At 38.6% G+C, this 21,495-nt stretch overlaps 1 protein-coding gene across 2 annotated transcripts in view; it reads right to left on the reverse strand.

Moving 5' to 3' along the window:
• The window catches only part of SNX25 (sorting nexin 25), a 68,547-nt gene extending 48,772 nt beyond the window's left edge, over nt 1-19,775 (reverse strand). For both annotated transcript variants that reach the window (XM_062493578.1, XM_062493576.1), the window contains exons 1-2: nt 19,715-19,775; nt 11,085-11,301 (exon numbers count right to left, since the gene is read on the reverse strand). In XM_062493578.1, coding sequence (XP_062349562.1) covers nt 11,085-11,301; nt 19,715-19,736 — 239 coding nt within the window. In that variant the 5' untranslated portion in view covers nt 19,737-19,775. The remainder of the gene's footprint in view (nt 1-11,084; nt 11,302-19,714) is intronic.
• Between the last annotated feature and the right edge of the window lie 1,720 nt (nt 19,776-21,495).

Here is a 21,495-nt window from a genome sequence, read left to right on the forward strand (position 1 = left end):
CCTTAAAAGCGTTCATTATTTATCCAAACCCAGACATGTCCTAAGCAGCTTACTCACAGAAAGTTCTGGGTCATTTACATACAGCCACCTCTTATTGTGGAAGTAAAGTCTTCTAGACAGGTTGGTGCACCCAAAGTTATCCACTTAGAAACACAGCCAGAATTGTATGCAAAATGCTGGCAAACAGGATGACTCACAGTGAACATAGAATGATTAAGGTTGAAAAGGCCCTTTTAGATCAAGTCCACCACTAAACCAAGCCCTTAAAAGACACATCTACATGTATTTTTAACACTTCTCAGAACAGTAATTTCACCACTTCCCTGGACAGCCTGTTCCAATGCTTGCCCATCCTTTCAGTGAAGAAATATTTCCTAATAATGTAAGCCTCCCTTGGCACAGCTTGAGGCCATTTCCTCTTATCCTGTTGCTTGTTACCTGGGAAAGGACACATATCCCCACCTGGCTACAGCCTACTTTCAGGCAGTTGCAGAGACCAATAAGGTTTCCCCTGAGCCTCCTCGTCCCCAGACTAAACACCCCCACCTCCCTTGGCCACTCCTCATAAGGCTCATCCTCCAGACCCTTGCCCAGCTTTGTTACCCTCCTCTGGACATGCTCCAGGCACCTCCATGCCTTTCTTTCAGTGAAGGGCCCAAAGCTAAACCCAGGATCCAAGATACAACCTCACCAGTGCCAAGTACAGGAATTATCACTAGAAATTATTCCTGTGTATTAACAGCCATGATACAGAGTTAGAACTAAAAACAAATGATGACTGCTTTTGGGCTGTGAACAAACCCCATCTTTTTTGGACACCTTATTTCTGGGACATTTGGCAAAGTGATTAGATCAAGATATACTTTCATAGCATGTGAAAAGCACAAAACAGACCCACAATGTACAGAAAATTTCACTGAACTGAGATTAGCCTTCTTTGTCTTCAATAACTACCAGTCTCCTGAGGAATGCCAGTCTCTCTGGGACTGCAAATACACTGGAGCACTAACTATATCTATATTATCACCCATGCAAGAGAAGTCTGTCTCCCTGTTGTAGGAATTTATTCTCAGTCAAGTGCCAACACATATAGCTTTGCCAAGCTGGACCTATGCCAGGACTTTTCTGACACACAGTCAGGAGAACACAAATGGAAAATGAAACAGAATAAACAAGCACATAGGTAAATATTTGGTTCTTACCCTTCTAATTTGTCTAATGTGTTCCTGCCTACAGGAATGCAAGGGGGGAGCAGAGTTGCCTACTCTCCAGTTCACAGGCCGTCCAAGAAAATCTTTTTTTCCTGTAGTTATCTTCATTACCTAAGAAGATATGACTCTCTAGAACAGGTTTTGCTAGACAAACTATATCTACATGTGATCTAAAAAGCAAAAGGGAAGATATTTACAAAAATAATGGAGAAAAACAAAGTCTTCAGGAAATTCAACTCTAAACAAGCCTTGCCTGTCAGTGCCAAACAGTTCTGTCAACAAATCCTGCAGTATTCATCACTGTTGGGCAAGAGAAATAAAGGGAAGACTGAAAGCAGGAGAGGAAGCTTGGGGGGAAGCTTAACAGCTACAGAATAAATCAATATGACAGTGATAAAACAGAAGACAAAACATACTGGTTTATATCCTCCTTTGCATATATGCAGGAAGCATTACAATTCTGCTTGTCTCAATATTACTACTGATGTGCTTGCAGGGCTCTTTTTTTACTTAATTTTTTATTATTATTTATTGTGTATCAGCAAAATATCTGGCCAGTAAATAGCAGCCCTTTTAACCCAGGCTTCCCCTTTACTGATACACATTAAAAAAGAGCAGTGAGCAATTACAAAAGTATTAACACCACTGCTCAGCTACCAAACCATATCTGTTTACTACCTTGGAGCAGAGCTAAGATGTCCTAATCAGGCATATTCTTCAGGCTTGATATAAAACCTAGATCTTCAATTCTGTGAGAATGCGGCACTGTTCATTTTGCAGAGAGCAACAGGAAAAGCAGAAATTTAAGTGCAATCCACATACATGTACCCAAAGCAGAGTGCTGCCGCATCTTCCCAGTGTCCATAAAGATATTAAGCACTATTAAATAACTGAAGTAGTCACATAGACATCAGTTCTTTACCTATCTAATTCTGAACATGTATTGTTAGCACCGTGCGGCTGGATTTTCCAAACAAACAGTCCCTCAGTAATCACAGAAAACTGAACTAAAACTGTGTGCAGATATTTTTAGAGAGCTTTAAAAGCCCAGTCAATTAGCCATAAATTCTGAGCACAACTGTGTGCAGTGAACTAATATAAATGTGGCACTCTAGCAAATAGTTCCAAAACAGGCATGAAACAAGCTCTGCAAACTAGGCTCAATTAATCTCCTTTAGACAATATTCGAATAACAGCAAGTGGCAACTTAACTCATTTGTGTCTTCTTGAACAATTAAGACTGAAGTAATAGTGACAATAGTAGTCTGTCAAGATGCAGGTGACTTCAGTGATTTAAAACATATGGTCTATGATAGAACATATGCTCCATGCAGTATTCTTACAGATCATATCCCTCTTCTCTCCCCAGCGAGCTACAAAGCCAGCCTTAACCTTGCCCAAATTCCTTTCCTGTAATTTTATGAAAAGCCTTCTCTGAATTTTTAATACTATCCAATACTTTTATAAAGTGTCAGAAAGGAAACTGATTTCTTTCAGCTGCCCCTCAAAGTACTGGAAGATTAAGCAGCAGAGTACAAATATAGATCCATAGATAGGATCTGCCAAAGTGAATTCCTTTGTGCCAGGTCTGTTGCAAGCTGTACTTTTCTTTGGGAACAAACTGACACCTACTGTAACTACCCTCTGCTCAGAGGCCACTTTGTGCATTAGCTGCCTATGTATCCCACTGAGTATCATCAATGTTAAGACTTTACCCCTTACTGCTGCAAGCCTACAGTTCATCCAGCACTTTATAAAGGAAAGCAAAAGACCAGATTTGCTGCAGTATTCTTGAAGAGAAGCAGTTAAAACATTACCAGGGTTATAGAAATATCATCATTTCCTTCCCATACTATAAGTAAGCAACTCTGAGCCAATATCAACACCTTTCTAACAACAATACTTTGTTTCTCAGGAATGCAGGACCTATGGCCATTTCATAATACTGGACTATAACTTGGGCTTCCTGGTTTCCCAACACAGCAACCTCGTGGAAATCTTTGTTTCCTGAGAATCTACTCCAGGTATCCATATTTTTGACATGGACCATCTGGCAACCATCTGTATCATAAAGACTCAGGAGTATTAAGACTTGGTATTAATAAAATTAATAAATTAATTAATATATATTAATATATATAATAATTATATCATTGTAGTTCTAATTATAATATATTATAATATTGTAATTATGTTATAATTAGGTATATTTTTATATATTAATAACTAATATAAAGACTCAGGAGTATTAATACTTGCAGTATTAAGACTGTGGTTGGATGTAAGCAACTAAAACAAAGCATCTTTGATGAACATAAGTCAGTTTGCTTTGAAATTAGGCAGTAAGTAAAACTGACACGCACATATCCTCCCCTGTAAAAAAATAAACCTAAAACCCCCCATGACTCCAAAAAGCAGTCAACCAACAACGACCAAAAAAAAAAAAAAAGTATGTAAAAAATTAACAATTCCTCTACAGGAAATTGCTTAAGGGATAGATAGATAGATGGATAGATACCTTCAACTTTGATATTTCCTTATTTAGTCTTTAAAGAGACAGCCTTGCAGAGCTCTATTTAAGTCTCAATCAGTACAATTCTGAGCTGAAGTGCACATCTATTTAGACTGCAAATCTAAATAAGTGGCATCAGTATATTCAACATCCAGCATGCATTTTCATTAAACCAACTCTGAGAACTACCAGAACCACAAGCAGGCTGCATCTCTTCACCTATATCACCCTCAGAGCTGTAAGTTTCTTGACAATGCAGCACAATAAAATCTGCTTGATCTATTTGTGTTTTCTAAGACATAAAAGAAACAAAAGTTTAGATCTTTACAAGCCAGTATAACGAGTATCATAGAAAAAAGTATCTACTAAAAAAAATAAAACCAAACAAACCAATGGAAGACCAAACCACAAACCTCAGAAAGCACAACAAAAATAGAAACAGTGGACAAAGCCAGACACAAAATTTCCACAGCTGCTATTTTCTCAAGATAAATCAGTAAGTTTTATAAATCATTTCAACTAATGTTTATGGTGCATAAAACCTGTCATTTATACATACCACAGTTACCTCTTTCAAGAAAAAGCATTTGACATGTCATATTAGTTACAGAGGCAAAGAACTTATGGATGGCTTACAAACTGTGGTATGACCACATCAGCACCAGGATGTCTAAGACTTAGTATGGTGTCAAGGTTATACTCAACCATTAACAGGAAACCCAAACTTCCCACACTGAAGCTTGAAAACAAATGCTCAGCTTTAGACCTGGTCAACTGAATTTAATAACATGTTCAGGCCTTTGTTTTTCATTACTAATTTGCTCTCAGCACTTTCATATATAGCTGTCCCCATTGCAACAAATCTCTATAGCTTCATACTAATCCCTTTGAATGCACCTTTCCAGAGGCTAACTATGATAACCAGCTCTTAGTATTTCTGGTTTCTTGAAAATGGAACTATAAAAGAAAAACAAGACCTGTGGGAGGTGTTTAATTGCTATCCAGACAACTCAGATGTATTTATAGAATTAACCAAGTTAAAACTCAGGTATGAAAGCTCCATTTGTATTAGTCTTTTCTTGATCAGTTTGTGGTGGCATCACCTTCAATTTTTACTATCTTTTCACAATACACACCATAATCACAAAAATAATTAAGTTATATACCCTATACATGCCAAGGTATTCATCTGGGTCAAGAAAATTATGTTATTTTCTCTCCATGCCCTGTCAGTAATACACAGAAAACAAAAAAGAACATTATCAAAACATGTATGATACAAACTTTAATCCCCAAACAATGTACCATACTGATCACTCGAGCAGTGATTTCCCTACAACCACACTTTCCTAGAGCATTGAGCTCTTAACTATAGGCTCTGAGTCAGCACTGGTAGCTGCCTGCAGACCCCAGGCATTCATTTTGCTCAGTCATAATTTACACTGCAAGTTTGGGCACAAACACACATAAAAACATTCCAGCATATCCCAACAGATGCTGTGTAGCAGACAACTGGCCAGAAGCAGCCTGCAGTACCACATACTCATTCTGGTTTGCAGAAACCAATTCTTCCTCTGTCTCTGGGGTCAAAGATGCACCAGTTGTAGGTTAAAGACAGAAAACACTCAAAACCAAAAGGTATAAGAAAAAAAAAATTAAATTAAAAATTAAAACACTGCTAATAATAAAAATAAAACTGCTGTCAGTTGACCTCTTTTGCTGGGGTTTGTTCAAAAAAAGCACTGGTTGTCAGGATTAACTATCTTCCAATCCCACATGCCTACTCTGCTGTTTTTTTCTGGGGTTATATTCTTCCCAATGGCTGGTACGGGGCAATGTTTTGGACTTGTGCTGAAAACAGGTAATATAGAGATGGTTTTGTTATTGTTGAGCAGCACTTGGACAGCATCAAGGTCCTTTTCTGCTTCTTGAACCACCCCTGCTGGGGATGCACAAAGAATTGGAAAGAGACAGCCAGGACAGGTGATTTCAGCTAACTAAAGGGATGTTCCAGGCCATGTGGCATCATGCTCAGTATGTAAAGTTGGAGGAAGGAGAAGGAAGGGAGGGATGTTTGGAGTGATGGTGTTTGTCTTCCCAAGCCACTCTTACATGTGATAGGGCCCTGCCCTCCTGGAGATGGCTGAACACCTGTCTGCCCATGGGAAGTGGTGAACGAATTACTTGGTTTGCTCTGTGTGCAGCTTTTCCTTTACCCATTAAATTTTCTTTATCTCAACTGACAGGTTTTCTCACTTTTAACACACAAGCTCCTGCACTTACTTTTCCAGATCTCTCTGAGCACACTGGTGGGGCAATGAGCGAGTGGTTTGTGTGGGGACATTGCTGGCTGAGGTTAAACCATGATACCTACTTGTCTAATGCAGGCAAATCTTTTTTTGCCTAAGCTGCACTCAGCAAAAAAATAGTGTTTTGTTTATAAAAATGTTAATAATTCTGTAAATATTTAGAGCACTTATTCTTAGCCCAAAGAAAGGGCAAGGGAACTCCCTTTTCCTTTCATGTGGACAGCTTCACAGAAAGACACTACTTGTCTGCATCTTGCTTAAGTCCTTCCAGTACTGACTGAGCATTTCATCCAGAAGAATATCTGCTTCCAGCTTTCAACAAACATATCATGCTACCAGAGGTAAACTGCATTCCTGGGATCAGATAATTCCAGCCCCCCAAAAGTACACTGCCACCAGAGAAAACACTGCACCCACGTACCAACATGACCATTTCCATCATATACATGACCTTACTCAGCTCACAGTCCATCCTTGATCACATAGAATGGTATTGCCAGTATTCAGCTTGCTTATATTCTAGTTCAAGTAACCAAAGAAAGACTCTTTAATAAGATATGAAGGAATGAAGGAATAAAAGGTGCTATGAAACATAAATGGCTGGATATTAACCTCTTTACCCCTGCAGGATGCACTTGGCTAATCCTGTTACAAATGCACTCCTGATCCTGCACATATGGGGAAAGAGCAGTGGCTTCTAAAAATAAATTCAGGTCTGACTTTTCCTCCATATCTCAAATTCATAAACTAGCTAATGCTGGACAGAGGAAATCATCATATTCCATTTATATACACCAAGTTAATACTAGAAATTAAATGGTTTCCTATCTAAATTATACAAAATGCCACAAATTTTCTCACTGAAAAGTGAAAGTTTCCTTTGAACCCCAACTAAACCTCAAAGTACACCCCAATTACACATGTAAGATGAAAAATTTGGGAGCTGTCTTGCCTACAGTTTGTATTGTTCTGTGTCACTCCAGACAGTTCTGCCCATGGCTAGAGGGTCTCTACCCTTATTTTGCTCAGCTGATGTGTGTGCCATGCACAGGAAAGACAGCTGTTGTTAAAGAACGCCAGGGGATAAAATAAAGATATGGGAAAAAGACCTATCACTACAAGGTTCCTTTCTGCCAATGCCCTGTCACCAACCAGTCACCATGAAAGTGGCCTCCCCTCTTATCAAAGAATCAAAGATAGGTTTGGGCTGGGAGAAGGCTTAAAGATTATCTAGTTCCAACCCCATGCCATGGGCAGGGACACATTCCACTAGACCAGGTTCCTCACAGTCCCATCCCAATCTGGCCTTGACCCATGCTTTGAAGGAAGACAAGGTCTCCCAGCACTTTTCTTCATTTCTGGCCTCTGCTAGTTACTTACCTTGAGCTGTTAATTATGAAGTGGATTTTTGAAATGGTTAAAATAAGCCAGAGGGAAAGCAGGAGCAAAACAAAGGACCATAGCACCCTTCCTCATTCTGAAGCATCTCAGCCTATTTTCATCCCCTCAGACATCCTGATTAACCACAGACTGAAGTTAGTCAGTGAAAGCAAAAAAGTAAAGAAATCTGTGTGTCCAACATGCACCTAGTCACAAAATACATGAACTTCACTTTGAAAAACCAAGACAACTGTCCTCCTGGTCATGGATTATTCCTTTCTGCTACATTAGTGGATTATCTGTTATCATATAGGAAAACCAAGACAAAGTGGCTCAGGTGGCACTCCCTCCAGAGACAGCATAAGAGGTATTTCAAACTTCATAAGCTGCCACGCAATAGACAAAATGCCCTTTGTCATCATGCTGCAGTAAAAACTCAGTGGTGGAAATGATGGAGGACTCCAGTAGGTATCACAACAGAAAAGATACCTCTCTCTAATTACAGCCTCTGTTCCACTATATTTACCATCCAAAACTAACTGGATTCATTATGAGATACAGAGGGAAATGTGAAGGTCAATTTACATTTATTACCATCTTTAAAACATTAACAGAAAGAAAAGCAGATTGAGAAGATCTGCGTTCCCTACCTTAGGAAGAAGAATTTTTTGTGTTTGAACTGTGGCAGTTCAGCTGTGATTCAACCCAGTAGACAGCTGAACACAACACAGATTTTCATTCACTCCCTCACCCTCCCACAGTGGGATGAGGGAGAGAATAAGAAAAAAAGGTAAAATTCCTGACTTTGGGGTGACCTAATTGCAGCCTTCAGGTAGCTGAAGGGAGCTGAAAAGAAAGGTGAAGAGAGACCGTTTACAAGAGCCTGTAGTGACAGGACAAGGGGCAATGGCTTCAATCTAAGAGTAGGTTTAGAACAGATATTAGGAAAAAATTCTTCCCAGTGTGAGTAGTAAGGCACTGGAATGTGTTTCCCAGACAAACTGTGGATGACCCATCCCTGGAACCATTTGAGGCCAAGATGAACGGGGTATTGAACAATCTGGTCTAATGAAAGATGACCCTTCCCACAGCAGGGATTTGGAACTAATGACCTTTAAGGTCTCTTGGAACTCAAGCCACTCTATGACTTGAGACAAAGAGTGTAATAGAATAGAAAAGGTAGAGAAAATACTAATACTAATAATAATATAATTAGAATATATAAAATAAGTTATGCGCAACGCAAATGCTCAACATCTGCTGGCTGATGCCCAGCCAGCATCTCCAGACAGCTTTTTGCCTAATTTATATACTGAATATGACACCATATGATATGGAATATCCCTTTAGCCAGCAGGGGTCTGCTGTCCTGGCTATGTTACCACCCAGCTTCTTGTGTTGCCCACCCCCTCAGGCTACTGAATGGCAGGGCACTATGAGAAGCTAAAGTCCTTGACTCCACATAACACTGCTTAGTAACAACTAGAACATCAGTGTTATCAACGTTATTCTCAACCTAAATCCATAGTACAGCACCATATCAGCTACTAGGAAGAAAAATAACTCTATCCCAGTTGAAAACCAGGACAACAGTATAGAAAATAATTAAAGGCTTCAAAGCTAGAAGTGACATTACTTTTTAGTTCTCAGTCTATAGCTTAAAATGTCAGCAGGTAAAACTCGTAGCTCAGTAAACTCCATAGCAGCAGGCAATTTGTAAAAGACTCCATTTCTTGTTAAAACTACAAATTGTCTTAAATACAAAACACTATCAAAATATTTGCTGTGCTTTCAGGGTCATTATCTGCACGCTCATGTCACTCAGCAATACAAATTCCATCTGTAGCATATAAGCACAATGTCACTATTTTGCTTACTTTGCAATAGCCTGTACATAGCATTTAAGCTCTCTCTCCACCTGCTAAGAAATGGTGAGTCCTGTGCAATTCCATACAGCTCCCTGGACTTTTTGAGCAAGTTTGGATGACCAGCATGAGGATATTCTAGTGCTTTACAACTTGCATCATGTTGCTGATCTGTCAAGTACATTAAATCCAGACCTTTCTCCTTGTGTATTCACAGCCTTTCAGTCTGCAAAAAACAGTTCCAGCCTCTGTAAAGCATTCAGTTAGAGATGTTGGGTTTCTAACCTGCTATCACACTAATTCTTGATAGGACTTCTTTCATTCCCATATTAATGCAGCCTGTCTTATCCAGGGTTAAAGTGCATTTACTACTGCCAAGTGAAGAAGTTAACCAGAAAACAACCAAAATAATTTATTTTAGTTCTACACAGTAGAAAAAACAATCCAACAAAGACCAGATGAAGCGGTCATAATTCTCAGCAGAAAAGAAACCTCACCAACAGTCAGCATTAATACTTAATAATTCTGCAATTCTAGGTCCTACATCCCCAGCTTCAAACAGAAAAGCATTCAGATTTTAAAAAAATAAAATCTAATAAAAATAAAATAAAAAAACCACTTCCTCATTCTTTTAACTGTTCAAATCAAATTCTTCCCAAAAGCAAGCACTTTATTCTGATAAAGAAACAAATGCAAGCATGATACTTGAAAATCAAGGAGCACATTTAGAACTTTTATCTGACCAAGAGATTTCCACCTCATTGCAGAGATAGAAGAAAGTAGCACCTAGGACCCACCACAAGATCTACTGCAAAATATGTGCACCTTAATTTCTTGCTTTCTTGAATGCAAGCATTCTTTAGTGTCTTTTCTTTTTCCATGCATTAACTTCCGTAAAAAAATTAGCTAAGAACATTAACCATGTCTTCTAATACAGAAGTGTCAATGGTAACAGATTGATCACTGACAGAACACAATTGTTCTTTTTTGTCTGAAGGGGTGCCAAAAATACACAGATCTAACAGTAGGTAAAAACAACTTCAGAGAATAACATGTACAGTCTAAATCTGAATGACCAAAGCGTATTCCAATTAGAATAACCAAAATGCAGGTAAGTGCAGATACAAAAAAAAAAAAAGACCAAATTCCATGCACAATTAGACAGATTGTGCATTCAGATCTGGGAACTGCATAGGCTAAGAAACCCCATTTGCAATATAATTTGGGTGAAACTGTAGTGTCCAGGGGAAAGCTGATTTTTTCAGGTGGACAAAGCGAAAATCCACAAAACTAGCAAGATAACTTAAGCAGAGAAAGGAAATACAGCCAGCAATTTTTCCACTAGAAAAATCTTGTACTGCAGGCAGGACACCTACAGAAATCACAAGGCTTTGCCTCCCAGGGCTAGAAGAAATGGAAAACTGAATGGAATTACTGCTGGTGCTATTCTGGGAAAGGTGCAAATAACTATCATCTTGTCTGTTGATTGCACTGACAGTGGCCCTTCTTTCCCTTGCATGTTCACTGTTCGCAGGAAGTGCTCACACAGCCCACCTCCTACTGTGAACAAAGGATTCATGGATTACACTGGAAAGAGTAGTGAATTCAAACTCTTAGAAAAAGGAGTCCAAGTGTTTCCTTACAGATCTACTGAAGCGTGCTTAATCTCTAAAACTGGTAATAAGTTTGAACTATTTTATCAGTTTCCTAAAAAAACATTATACAGAGCCTTCATCACTTTGATTTAGCACATCTGTAAGTAAAGAGAGAAGCAGAAAATTCCAACAAAATGCAATTTTGTTTTTACCTGGCATTGGCTCCTTTAAGGTCACAGAAGTGTGAGAGCAAAGCTTTCACTACATCGTTGCAGACAACTTTAACTACATCAATGTGACTCAGCCTCTGTCGCAGCTGCTTGGCAATCTCCCAAAAGTCTTCAGAGAGTAGCTGGTACAGCTGCCCCTCATCTCTGCTGAGTTGCCCATACCAGGACAGGATGTAATCTCTATAGCTGTAGTCAAACACTGAAAGGAGAAACAAAACAATAAACTGCAAAAACTGAAAAAGGACAAGGCACACCAAGACAGGAAAATGTAATCCTCCACCCTTCTCAAAAACTGTATAGGTAATATGCTTCACCATCTACTCTTGCCAAAGAAAGTCAGGTTGGCAAGGTTACAGCAACCTGCACCTGACAGGTTACTGCAGGTCACTTTGCAAAGCAAAGCCTTTAAGTGGATTTGCTCAGACAATCAGGTTACCAGCTACACACAAACCCCAGACTAATACCTGTCTCTCAGCAGTGGCTTTGGTTATATGAACTACCATATAATCTGACTGCACCAAAAATGTTGCAGTCTGAAGCTAGCTTTCTCTACATTGGAACTGAATGGCCTCCACTCCAAAGTCATGGCTAAATATGGAAGGTGGCAAGATTTTCTGGATTTCCAAAGTAATATACAACACAGAACACCACCACAGAAAGTATATTACAGGCTGTACAGAAGAGCTAGGAGAGAACAAGTGGATTAGTGAGACCACATGAACTTCCAAACTGATGAAGGATTCCAAATCATACTGACAGGCAACAACCAATACTACTGCAATTGCAAATCCCACAGCAACGCTGTCTTCTACCATTCTGACTTTGCTCTTTGACATTTGTGGGTCACGAGTTTTACTGATGTTTCATTCCAGCAAATGTGCCTGGAGGTCTAAGAGGGAGAAGGTGGTGTTCAGGGAGAACACATGAACTATTTAGCCATTGCAACAAGCTGGGGTTGTAAGAGTCAATTTGCATCCACCAGGGGGATAATAAAAAGGGGGAAATAAAGTCACGTGCCTGGTAATTTGACCACCTTCTTCACTAAACAAGCTGGTTTCAAACTTTCATATCAAAAGTCCATCTCATCTTCCAGTGTAAGCCCATGATGCAAAGTAATCATAAGACGCCACAATTTCTCACCTTCGACTTTGATAGAAGTTGTTTGGTCAATTATGAAAATCTCCCTGGCACTGGCAACACTGTACTTAATAGCATATTAACAGGACAAAAACTTAAATATTTTCACCTGCCCTTTTCAGGCAAAACTACCAAACCTCAACCAACATAACCTTGACAAAAAGATTTCCAGAGAAATGGCTGAAATTGATGAACATTTCTAGTCAGATGCTTCAGAAACTAGCTTCCTCAAGTTTATAAACAAGGAAACTGAGTCATTTCAATGAGTATGCTGAAATACACAGTTAAAAGCCTTTTGACAAAAAAGTAATTTCAAGGATTTTAAATTAATAATTCAGAAAAAAATTCCACAGTTCTGTAAACAAATACATAATAGGCTTGAAGACATTTTTTTCCTAATCCAGGAGAGAAAAAAGTATTCAGAGCCATACAGTAAGAGAAGAACTTCAAAAATACTTTTCTAAAACAGATTAAATATTTCACTGAAAACTCTCACCTACAAATACTACAGAGTGATAAAAACAGTTATAAAAAGTAGCAGTCTTCTGATAAGCAAGCAGAGCAATAATCAAGACGCCACAGAACACAGGTAACAGCATTTTAAAGTCTGAAGATTTATTATTTATCTCAAGTCTTCCAACTATAAGCATTTCAGTAATCTACTTTTCCACAGCTGTCCCCATGTCCTTCTGCAGCCACCTTTTTCTTACAGCTTAGTTACTCTCTTCTGTTGCAAGGTCTGAAACGCTGCACAGATTCTTCCTTTTAATCTAATCCATAAGAGACCAGTAACTTCTCAAGTGCACTTGCACACTTGCACTGCATTGTGGTATTTTTTTAATCAGCATCACTAGCAGGTAGTGACTTTTAGATTTTCTTACAGACACCCTCTCTATCTTTTGCAAGGGTGCAAAGTAGCTATTTCTTCAGCATCTTTTGCCCAAGAAGACAAGCCATGGTATGGAGTGGTGGCTCCTACAGAAGTCTATTCAACAGAACTCTACAAAGCAAGAGGACAAGAGCAGAATGTGCATCCCGATCCCTTAAGGATATATTGTATTTCAGTGAAAATTTATTCCTAACAATTGTTAATTTACAACTATTTTTAAGCAACTCTGCTCCAAAATGAGCTCAGTTTTCAGCACACTACATAATACATTCTTTTTGATTCCTTTTACCTACTCATGGATTCTGTCACATTCAATGTGAAAGAACCACAAAAACTATTGGCAATATCAAGCTAGAGACAAAAGATCATCAATCATCGCCAAAAAATCAACCATGCAATTACAAAATAATTTAACTCTGCCAGTTACATACTTTCAATACCTTAAAAGGATTACACTACTTTAAACCCCATTTTCCTGCACGTATGTTTTACAGCTCTTACTTTTGCATATCTTCTGTGGTTTCCTTGCCACTTCTGAACCTTGTTGCCCTTCCTGCATCACAACACTGCTGTTCTCTATAATATTCAGGGTTTTTTAGAGCCCAGGATGTATGTCCAAGTGAGCAGTGAGACAGCTTTCAAACAAATAAAGTTTTAAAAGGACACCAGCCACAGACACTAACAGCAGCCAGTTTAAGACTGGGTAAGGCACTGTCTTGTGTCATCCAGGCCACGGTGTGCACCAGCTGCTTGAGTTTCATGTCCATTGATTCAGCTGGTGCATTTTCAGCACGCTAAAGAAATACAGAAAACAAGTGTAACAATTTTATAGAGAGCAGCTTGCTCCCTTCAGAGGAGAAATCTGCTCATGCATCTATTCTCATTACTTTTATACTACATTTTCCCTAAAACATTGAAAACAACAGTCAGAAGACAAGGAAGGAATAAAAAAAGCAGCAGAACACATTCAGGACAGAACCATATTACCACTAACTCCTTCAGTTCAAACATAAAACAGATTTCATCTGATCAAATGCAATGACCACAACGAGTGTGGGGCAAAACTATAGAAATTTATACTGGGTTTTCTAAATTAGTTCAGAAGATCCAAATCCCAAGCTACTAGAATGTGATTAAATGTCATTCCCATGTGAAACTGAAGTTGAACTTGTTCAACTACTCTTTTTAAACATTATAAACTAGCAGAGTTTTGGGAGTAGAGAGCCAGAAGCTTATGTGGAGGTTCAGTGAGGACACCCTTCCTTCAATCCTACACATGTCCTACAGTAACTGCTATCCCTTTTTCCACATTCATTCATCCAGAGGCTCAGTGGCACCACCAGGGTCTGCAGGTCAGACTGGCTTCTAATCTGCAATTTTCAGAGCTTCACACAACACAGCTTTTATACTGCTAAGATTCCTTATCCAACTTCATTAAAAATAAAAACAATCTGAAGAACAAGGATTAAATGCGTACTCTTTTTAAAAAACATAACATAAAATATATTAAAAAACAAAGCATAAATATTCTATACAAATGCAGACAGACTTCCAAGTTTCAACATGAAGTAACTGTCCTTTCCTGAAAACCCTGGGGAAGCCACAAGCACTACATTAATTTATAGTCAAATCCAAAACTCCCCTGTGACTGTATGAACAAATGAAGAACAGGTATAGCTACAACACTGCCTTGAGTTATTCTAGAGCTACAAGCATTGCAAGCTGTAAACGAGAAAAACAAGAGTAATGTGAATTGTGTTAGGATCCTGCAGGAGGAAACCACCATCAAAAAACCAAGAATCATTACCAGAATTCTGTGCTACTACAGCACTAGATCCAACATGCATGATAGGATTACAATAAGCTATACTTTTAGAAAAATACTTTCAATAAAAAAATTAATTTAAAAAATGACATACCATGCCATGGCTAAGTACCTGTCAAAAGTATTGTTCTGGAGAAGTAAATGCTAAATGCTTATTTACTTCTTACAGCCACTACCTTTTCTCCCTGCCAAAAGCCAATTCAGACCAAAAAAACCCAAACAACATAAAACAATTACAACAAAAACCTGAAAAAAAAAATTAAAACCCCTACATTAAAGGTGGGTTTACAATTACTAATAAAATTACTAATAAATGCTCTGAATATTCAGTTTATAATTTCCAAAACATTAACATTTAAACTGAAAGAGATAAAGGCCATTAGTCACTTACTGTATTTTAGATTTCATTATGTTTTAGCTATACAAGTTAAGGGGATGAGGTTTTATGCTTAATATTAGCCTTACTGAAGTTTCTGATGGCCACTACATCTTTACTTAGACCATGCTGTAAAAGTCTAATTTAGACAAAATGATGTGTAAATGCCAACATTTCAGCAACTGTGAACTAGCAATAGTGGTTTACAGATTTACAGTGCTCTTCTAAAGTTTGTGTTTGGAAAATCACTAGCATTTCTTGGTTTATTTTTATATTCAAATCCTATGAAACTGCCAGGTTTAGCAGGCTAGATGCTATCATTGTGCATGGATGGATCAGCCCTGTGCAAAAGCAATCCCTGACAGTCTTCCAATTCCCCAATCTTTGGTTGATTTTTATTAAAATTTTCCTGACATTTTTGTCTTTTTTAATGCAGAAAAAAAGCCCCGTGAAAATATATAAACAACAGAGAAAAAAATGTGTTAAAAATATCTAGGAAATGCAGCTTTTCAAATAGAGAGCAGCAGGAGTTACTACCAATTCTTTTTCTAAATGTCAACATGCACATTTTAAGTTGAGAAATGAGACAGAGTTTTTCTCAATCTTCCTGTAAAGGGAAGTACAACCTTATATCCCTAACACAGTTAGATCCTAATGGATCAACACAGATCTAACCCATAGAAAGAACCTAATTAAATACCCAAAATATTTTCTAAGAGATCCCCTCAAGGCAGGGCTGAAGGAAGATAACGCACTCCGAAAGAAGAAATGGCTTGCTGGCAGGAAATATTTTAAGATCTAAGAAACAGGTGAATTTTCTTAGCAGAACAATTTCACCACTAGAGCTCTGCCAGGATTTGAGCTATGGGTCTGTACTGTTTTACTTACTCATAAATGACCCAGTAAAGCAGCCAAGTGATATGAAGACCATTCTTCTTGGCACTACTAAAAGTGTAGAGACAAAGACTCACTGCGAAAAACAACAAAAAGACCACAGGATTTGGAGCAATAAAAATGGAAAATGAAATTCAGTTGCTGGGAGGTCAGCTACCCCCACAGCAGATCCATTTCCTGACAGCTGCAGCCTCCCCCCAAGCAGTACACGATGTGCAAAGCAGCACAAGTGTGACTGGGCACAGCCTCTCTCATCTTACCACACTACTGTGTGAATGGAATTCAGACAAGCAACAGGTAGCATTAAAGGGTACCTGTAGAAGTGGTTTATCTTCTCTTTCTGTAAGATAAATGAAGGCCAAACAAAAATCAAATCAATCTCTCAAGAGAAAGCATGAAAAGTACTGGAAAAACATATTTCAGTGTTAAGTTACTCAAGTACTACCAGCTGAAAAGGAGACAGGGTTGACAACTAAAGGCCTTTTACTTCTGCCACATTCAACAAGGAAAATCTCTTTGCAACCTTACACTTGTTCTCATTTTGAACACTTACATTTCATGAAACACAACACACTGTGGCAGGACTAATCCACAGCTTTCCCCCACCTTGTATCTACAGCTAAGACTAGTATCCTATAATTAATAATGAAGCAGCGCTCCAAAGCACCAACCTGTTGCACTACTCTGCTCTTAATGGAAAATAACAAAGACATTCAGGGTGGAGCTGTAAAGCAACACATACAGAGGTTCCTTCTTGGTGGTGTTTAGTGTGAGGCACATTGTGAAAGAATGATTCCCAACAATTTTATTACATGGGCTGCAGCAAGACAAGAAGCACAAACAACTATTATCAGCCAGTGACCATCACAGGAAAACTATCTAAACATCTAATAGTTATTGAAATAAGACTGATGGTTGAAACAGAAACATGGATGATTCCTTCATTTAACCTAAGGATACAACCACTATCTAGCTTTCCAACTACATTAACATACTATGATGGGAATATCAGGAAAAATGCAGTAAAGCAAGTGGCAGCTTGAAGCGACAGAACCTCAGGTGAACCACACTAAACTCAGAGAGCAAAGTCCACACAGACCGACTATAACACCAGCAAAAGCATGGCATGACTAACAGACAACAGGCAGTTCTGGAGGGCTGCAAGGTAGCTAGCAACTAACAGTAAAGCCCTTGCAAACTTAATTACACAATGATGAAAAACAGCTAAAGAAATCAGAATTAATCAAAGGGCTGTCTCTTCATACCCAGCAACAGCATTTCTGAAATCAGATGACATTATCAATGCATCTCCAAAGTAATGTAAAGAGAATAAAAGCTGTTAAAAAAAAAATAAAATCACACTCCCCAAAACCTCAAGAGGCACTCAGAGTCCAAACTGGTCCCCAAGATTAAAACCTCATTACAACTGAATGTCTCACAGCTAAATGAATAAGGCTTTCTAAAGCATTTTGTTGAGTAGCACATTACGTCTAGACAGCAAAAAGTTGTCAAAAATTCCTGGGATTTATAAATACTTTAATCCTAATCAGTGCAAGATTAGAAACACAAATACAGATGGTATTTTTTATACCACCAGTAATAGTTTTATTTAACACCAAACTTGGGGGGGGGAACAACAACAACAAACATACCACCATTCATACCAAGACAACTACAAATTTCAGAAATATCACAGGTAAGAAGTCCTGTCTGTTTTCATAGAAACTGATCATTTTCTGCTAATAAAAAATAAACTATTGCTTTTGGGATTGCATTCAGTATTTCAAACTGATTGCATTCAGTAACCCAAACTTAAAATTACTCAGGCACCTTTCAAACCCAAAACACTTCGTATAGTTAGAGCAAAGAAGTACAGTTTCATCTTTGTCAAGCTGCAAAACAGAGAAGTTGGCTTCATCACTTAGGCCTGGAAGAAATAAAACAAAATCTGACAAGTTTGCTCTCCAACATTCAGCATGAGAATGGAGGGTAAAAGCTACTCTGAAAAAAAATAGCAGAAAGGCATGAGCTGTCACAGCATAACGTACTTAACTCTGAAAAATGAATCACCTAAGTATTAGTAGCTTTCTTTCAGCCTTCCTGAGTAAGGATGGCCTCATGCATCCAACTCGATGACATAGGCTGGTAGCGTACTAATTTTATAATTTTGCTACATATCCTACTAATAGCTATTCATAAAAATAACTTAAAAAACATAATACATATCAAGTTGTCATTAGACAACCAATCCATTTAAAATAATTATATTTTTCAAAGATACTCTCCATTTATGAAAAAGATAGGAAAATGTACTGCAAAGAAATCTTAAAGGAAAAGACTATTCAAAATTAGGTAAAATATTTACAAAAGGCTGATAGACTGTATTGGCCAGAAATACAAATGTTGATTTGGATTCAGTTTGAATGGCAAGAATTGTACTAAATGGGAAGACTGTATGCAAGAGTACGCAGGATTTCTCAATTCAGGAAAACCCAGTAAGAATATTTTAAGCGTTACCCCGTTGCTTTGTGCATAAGTATTAAGGACTGTATTTCAATGTACTTCTGTAAAAAAACAGACACTACAATGACAAGGTGTTGGGGATTGGTTCTTTCCCTTTTCCCTCTGTGGAATTTTCCCCATTGTCATGCTAAGATACCTGTTGACTGGGCCCTGGTGACAAGGGGGAGGAGAGAGAAGAGGGAAACCCCGCGAGATTCAAACATCCAGAAGAGGAAGCAGAAGGCTCTGGCTCGGCCCATTTTCCCCGTGGAGTTCGGATGAGAAGGACGATCGCCGCCTCTGACCCATCCCTGCCATCCCAGCGCTGGGAGCCATCCTCACTGCTGTCAGACCCTGCCCTGCTGCCTTCTCACTGTAACCTGCCACCATCCAGCACTCTGCTGAGCACTGGGACCCACACCGTGAGCAGAGGGCTCTCTCTCCATCTCTCTCTCTCCCCCTGGGACAGCTCTGCCATCACCCCCAGCCCTCCTGCAGCTCTGCGGGACCCACCCGCCCCCAGCACCGGGAACTGCAGCTCAAGGAAAAGGTGCCTGCAGCCAAAAAACACTGGGACTGAGTTACTGTCCTGTTTGTGGGTAATTTCATAGCTGTTGTTGTCCTGTTTGTCTTGTTAGATATACTAGTAAAGAACTGTTATTCCTACCCCCATATCTTTGCCTGAGAGCTCCCTTCATTTCAAAATCATAATAATCGGAAGGATCACATTTTTCAGTCCAAAGGGAAGCTTCTGCTTTCCTTAGCAAACACCTGTCTTTCAAACCAGGACACAAGGCATCAGCTGAATAGCAAAAACAACATCACTTCACTTACTGCAGTGGATTTCTTGAGAAGATTAAGACCTTGCTATTGTATTTTATATAATGGAAAAAAACCAGGGTCGTATTTTAAAGTCTTGGAATATTGTGTAGTTAACAGTTTGCTAAAAGGACAAGAGATATTTAGACTCTAATGCACCTGAGACTCACCTTCTTTCAGCGCTTTATCCATATTGTGAGAAATAATCACTCTCCTTGATTGGATTGAATCATGAGAGCTTCCAGACCAAATACTCTGAAATTCAAACAGAATATATGTCATAAGGGGAAGAAATAAACCAAAATTTACAGAAGAAATAAAACTGGAATTCAAAGAAATAGTACTGTACCATTTAGCCTTTATAAAAATATTGTCACCTCATATGGTTAAAACAGAGCAGTGTCAATTGCCTATGAGGTTATTATACATTGCTCATTAAGCATGTATTAACACTTGTACATTGTACAACTTGCAAAATTATCTTCGGAGAAGTTTTTTTGGTAGAAAGGAGCTGTATTCATCTGCAAGACAGTGCACTAAGAAAAGGACATGCATGTAACAAAACAACTGGAACTCTTTTATTCAATATTTTCACAGCAAATAAAATATTTTTGTAGCCTACTGTGACAATGGACTTAATTTAGCCTTGTAAACTACTTTTAAAACAAAAGAGAAGCCTTTGGGTCTCCTACAGTAATTTCAGTTCACATTCTTTTGGGCTTGTTTCTTCAAAGATACTTCTGGCCCTCTGCATTTTAAGCTGCTGTCCAATACAAATATTTGTCTTTATTGGAGTATTCACTCTCATAGTGTCCAAACAGGTGGGCATATGGAGAAATATTTTTCAGGGTATAGACAAAGAGCAGTGACTTATGATGTATTTATATAGAAAGGATTATAATTCAAAACAGAAATAGAAATTGTTCCCACTGTCAATCAGGTTGGAGTTCACCCTCCTTTGTAAGGAGAAAGCACTTCAGAAACATCCCCATTCCTCCAATATTCACCACACAGAGAACAGGAAAGCAGTACAAAGTAAAAACACTGTTTAATGTTCTTAAAGGTAATATATCATTATTTCAGCTAATTTTCAGGCTGATACTCTGTCTTTTGGTCTAATGTTTTTGATCTACTTTAGATACATGCATGTAGACTCTAACAAAGTTCCACTAATAGGACCTAGATAAAGGAATCTATGCACTACTTTTAACAGCATAATAAAGCTTTTCAGGCTCGCTCACACCTAACACAGCAAAGTGTTCCCAGGCCTTGAGTGCCCCCTGCCCACAGCAGATTTGTTCCACCTTTTGGATGAATGCAGCAACACTCCTTAGACTATTTCCAGTCACTATTCTGAGACCCTGATTGTGGTCTTTCAGCTGATTTCTTCCCTCCTTCACAACACTACCAAGGCAGGAGCAGCAAGACTTCAGCACATTTGCCTCCATTTGCAGTGCACCCTCACTATCAAGACTATAGTTAATGAGGTATAAGAACAGAGTATTTAATGAACCACTATAGATTTCCAAGCCCCTTTTTGACCTGAACACTGGTAAAAGCTTCAGCCATACCCAGCTAAACAGCAGAAGAAAGTATTTTTCTCTTTGTAAGAACACTTAACATTATTTGTAAGGCTCCAATGCATCATTTCTGGCTGCTAGTGTTATCACACTTCCTCAACACAAAGCTGTGTTAATGCCAGTCAGGACTTTTCTGCTTTACTTGCAGCAGGAAACTGCATGATTTAAAAAATTAAAAAGAGAGGACTCACAGAGACATTAAACACCAAGTATTTTAGAGAAAGGGATTCAGAAATCCCAATTAAACAAACTCACTTGGGTCTTTCAGTGAAGAAAGAGCTCCTAAAAATGAGCCCACAAACCTCACTCAAGCTCCACGCTCAACACACTCCATTTTCCTTAACATTCCCGCCAGCTTGGGTATCCTACAA

Source organism: Cinclus cinclus, chromosome 5 (assembly GCF_963662255.1).
Source record: "Cinclus cinclus chromosome 5, bCinCin1.1, whole genome shotgun sequence".
Lineage (NCBI taxonomy): Eukaryota > Metazoa > Chordata > Aves > Passeriformes > Cinclidae > Cinclus > Cinclus cinclus.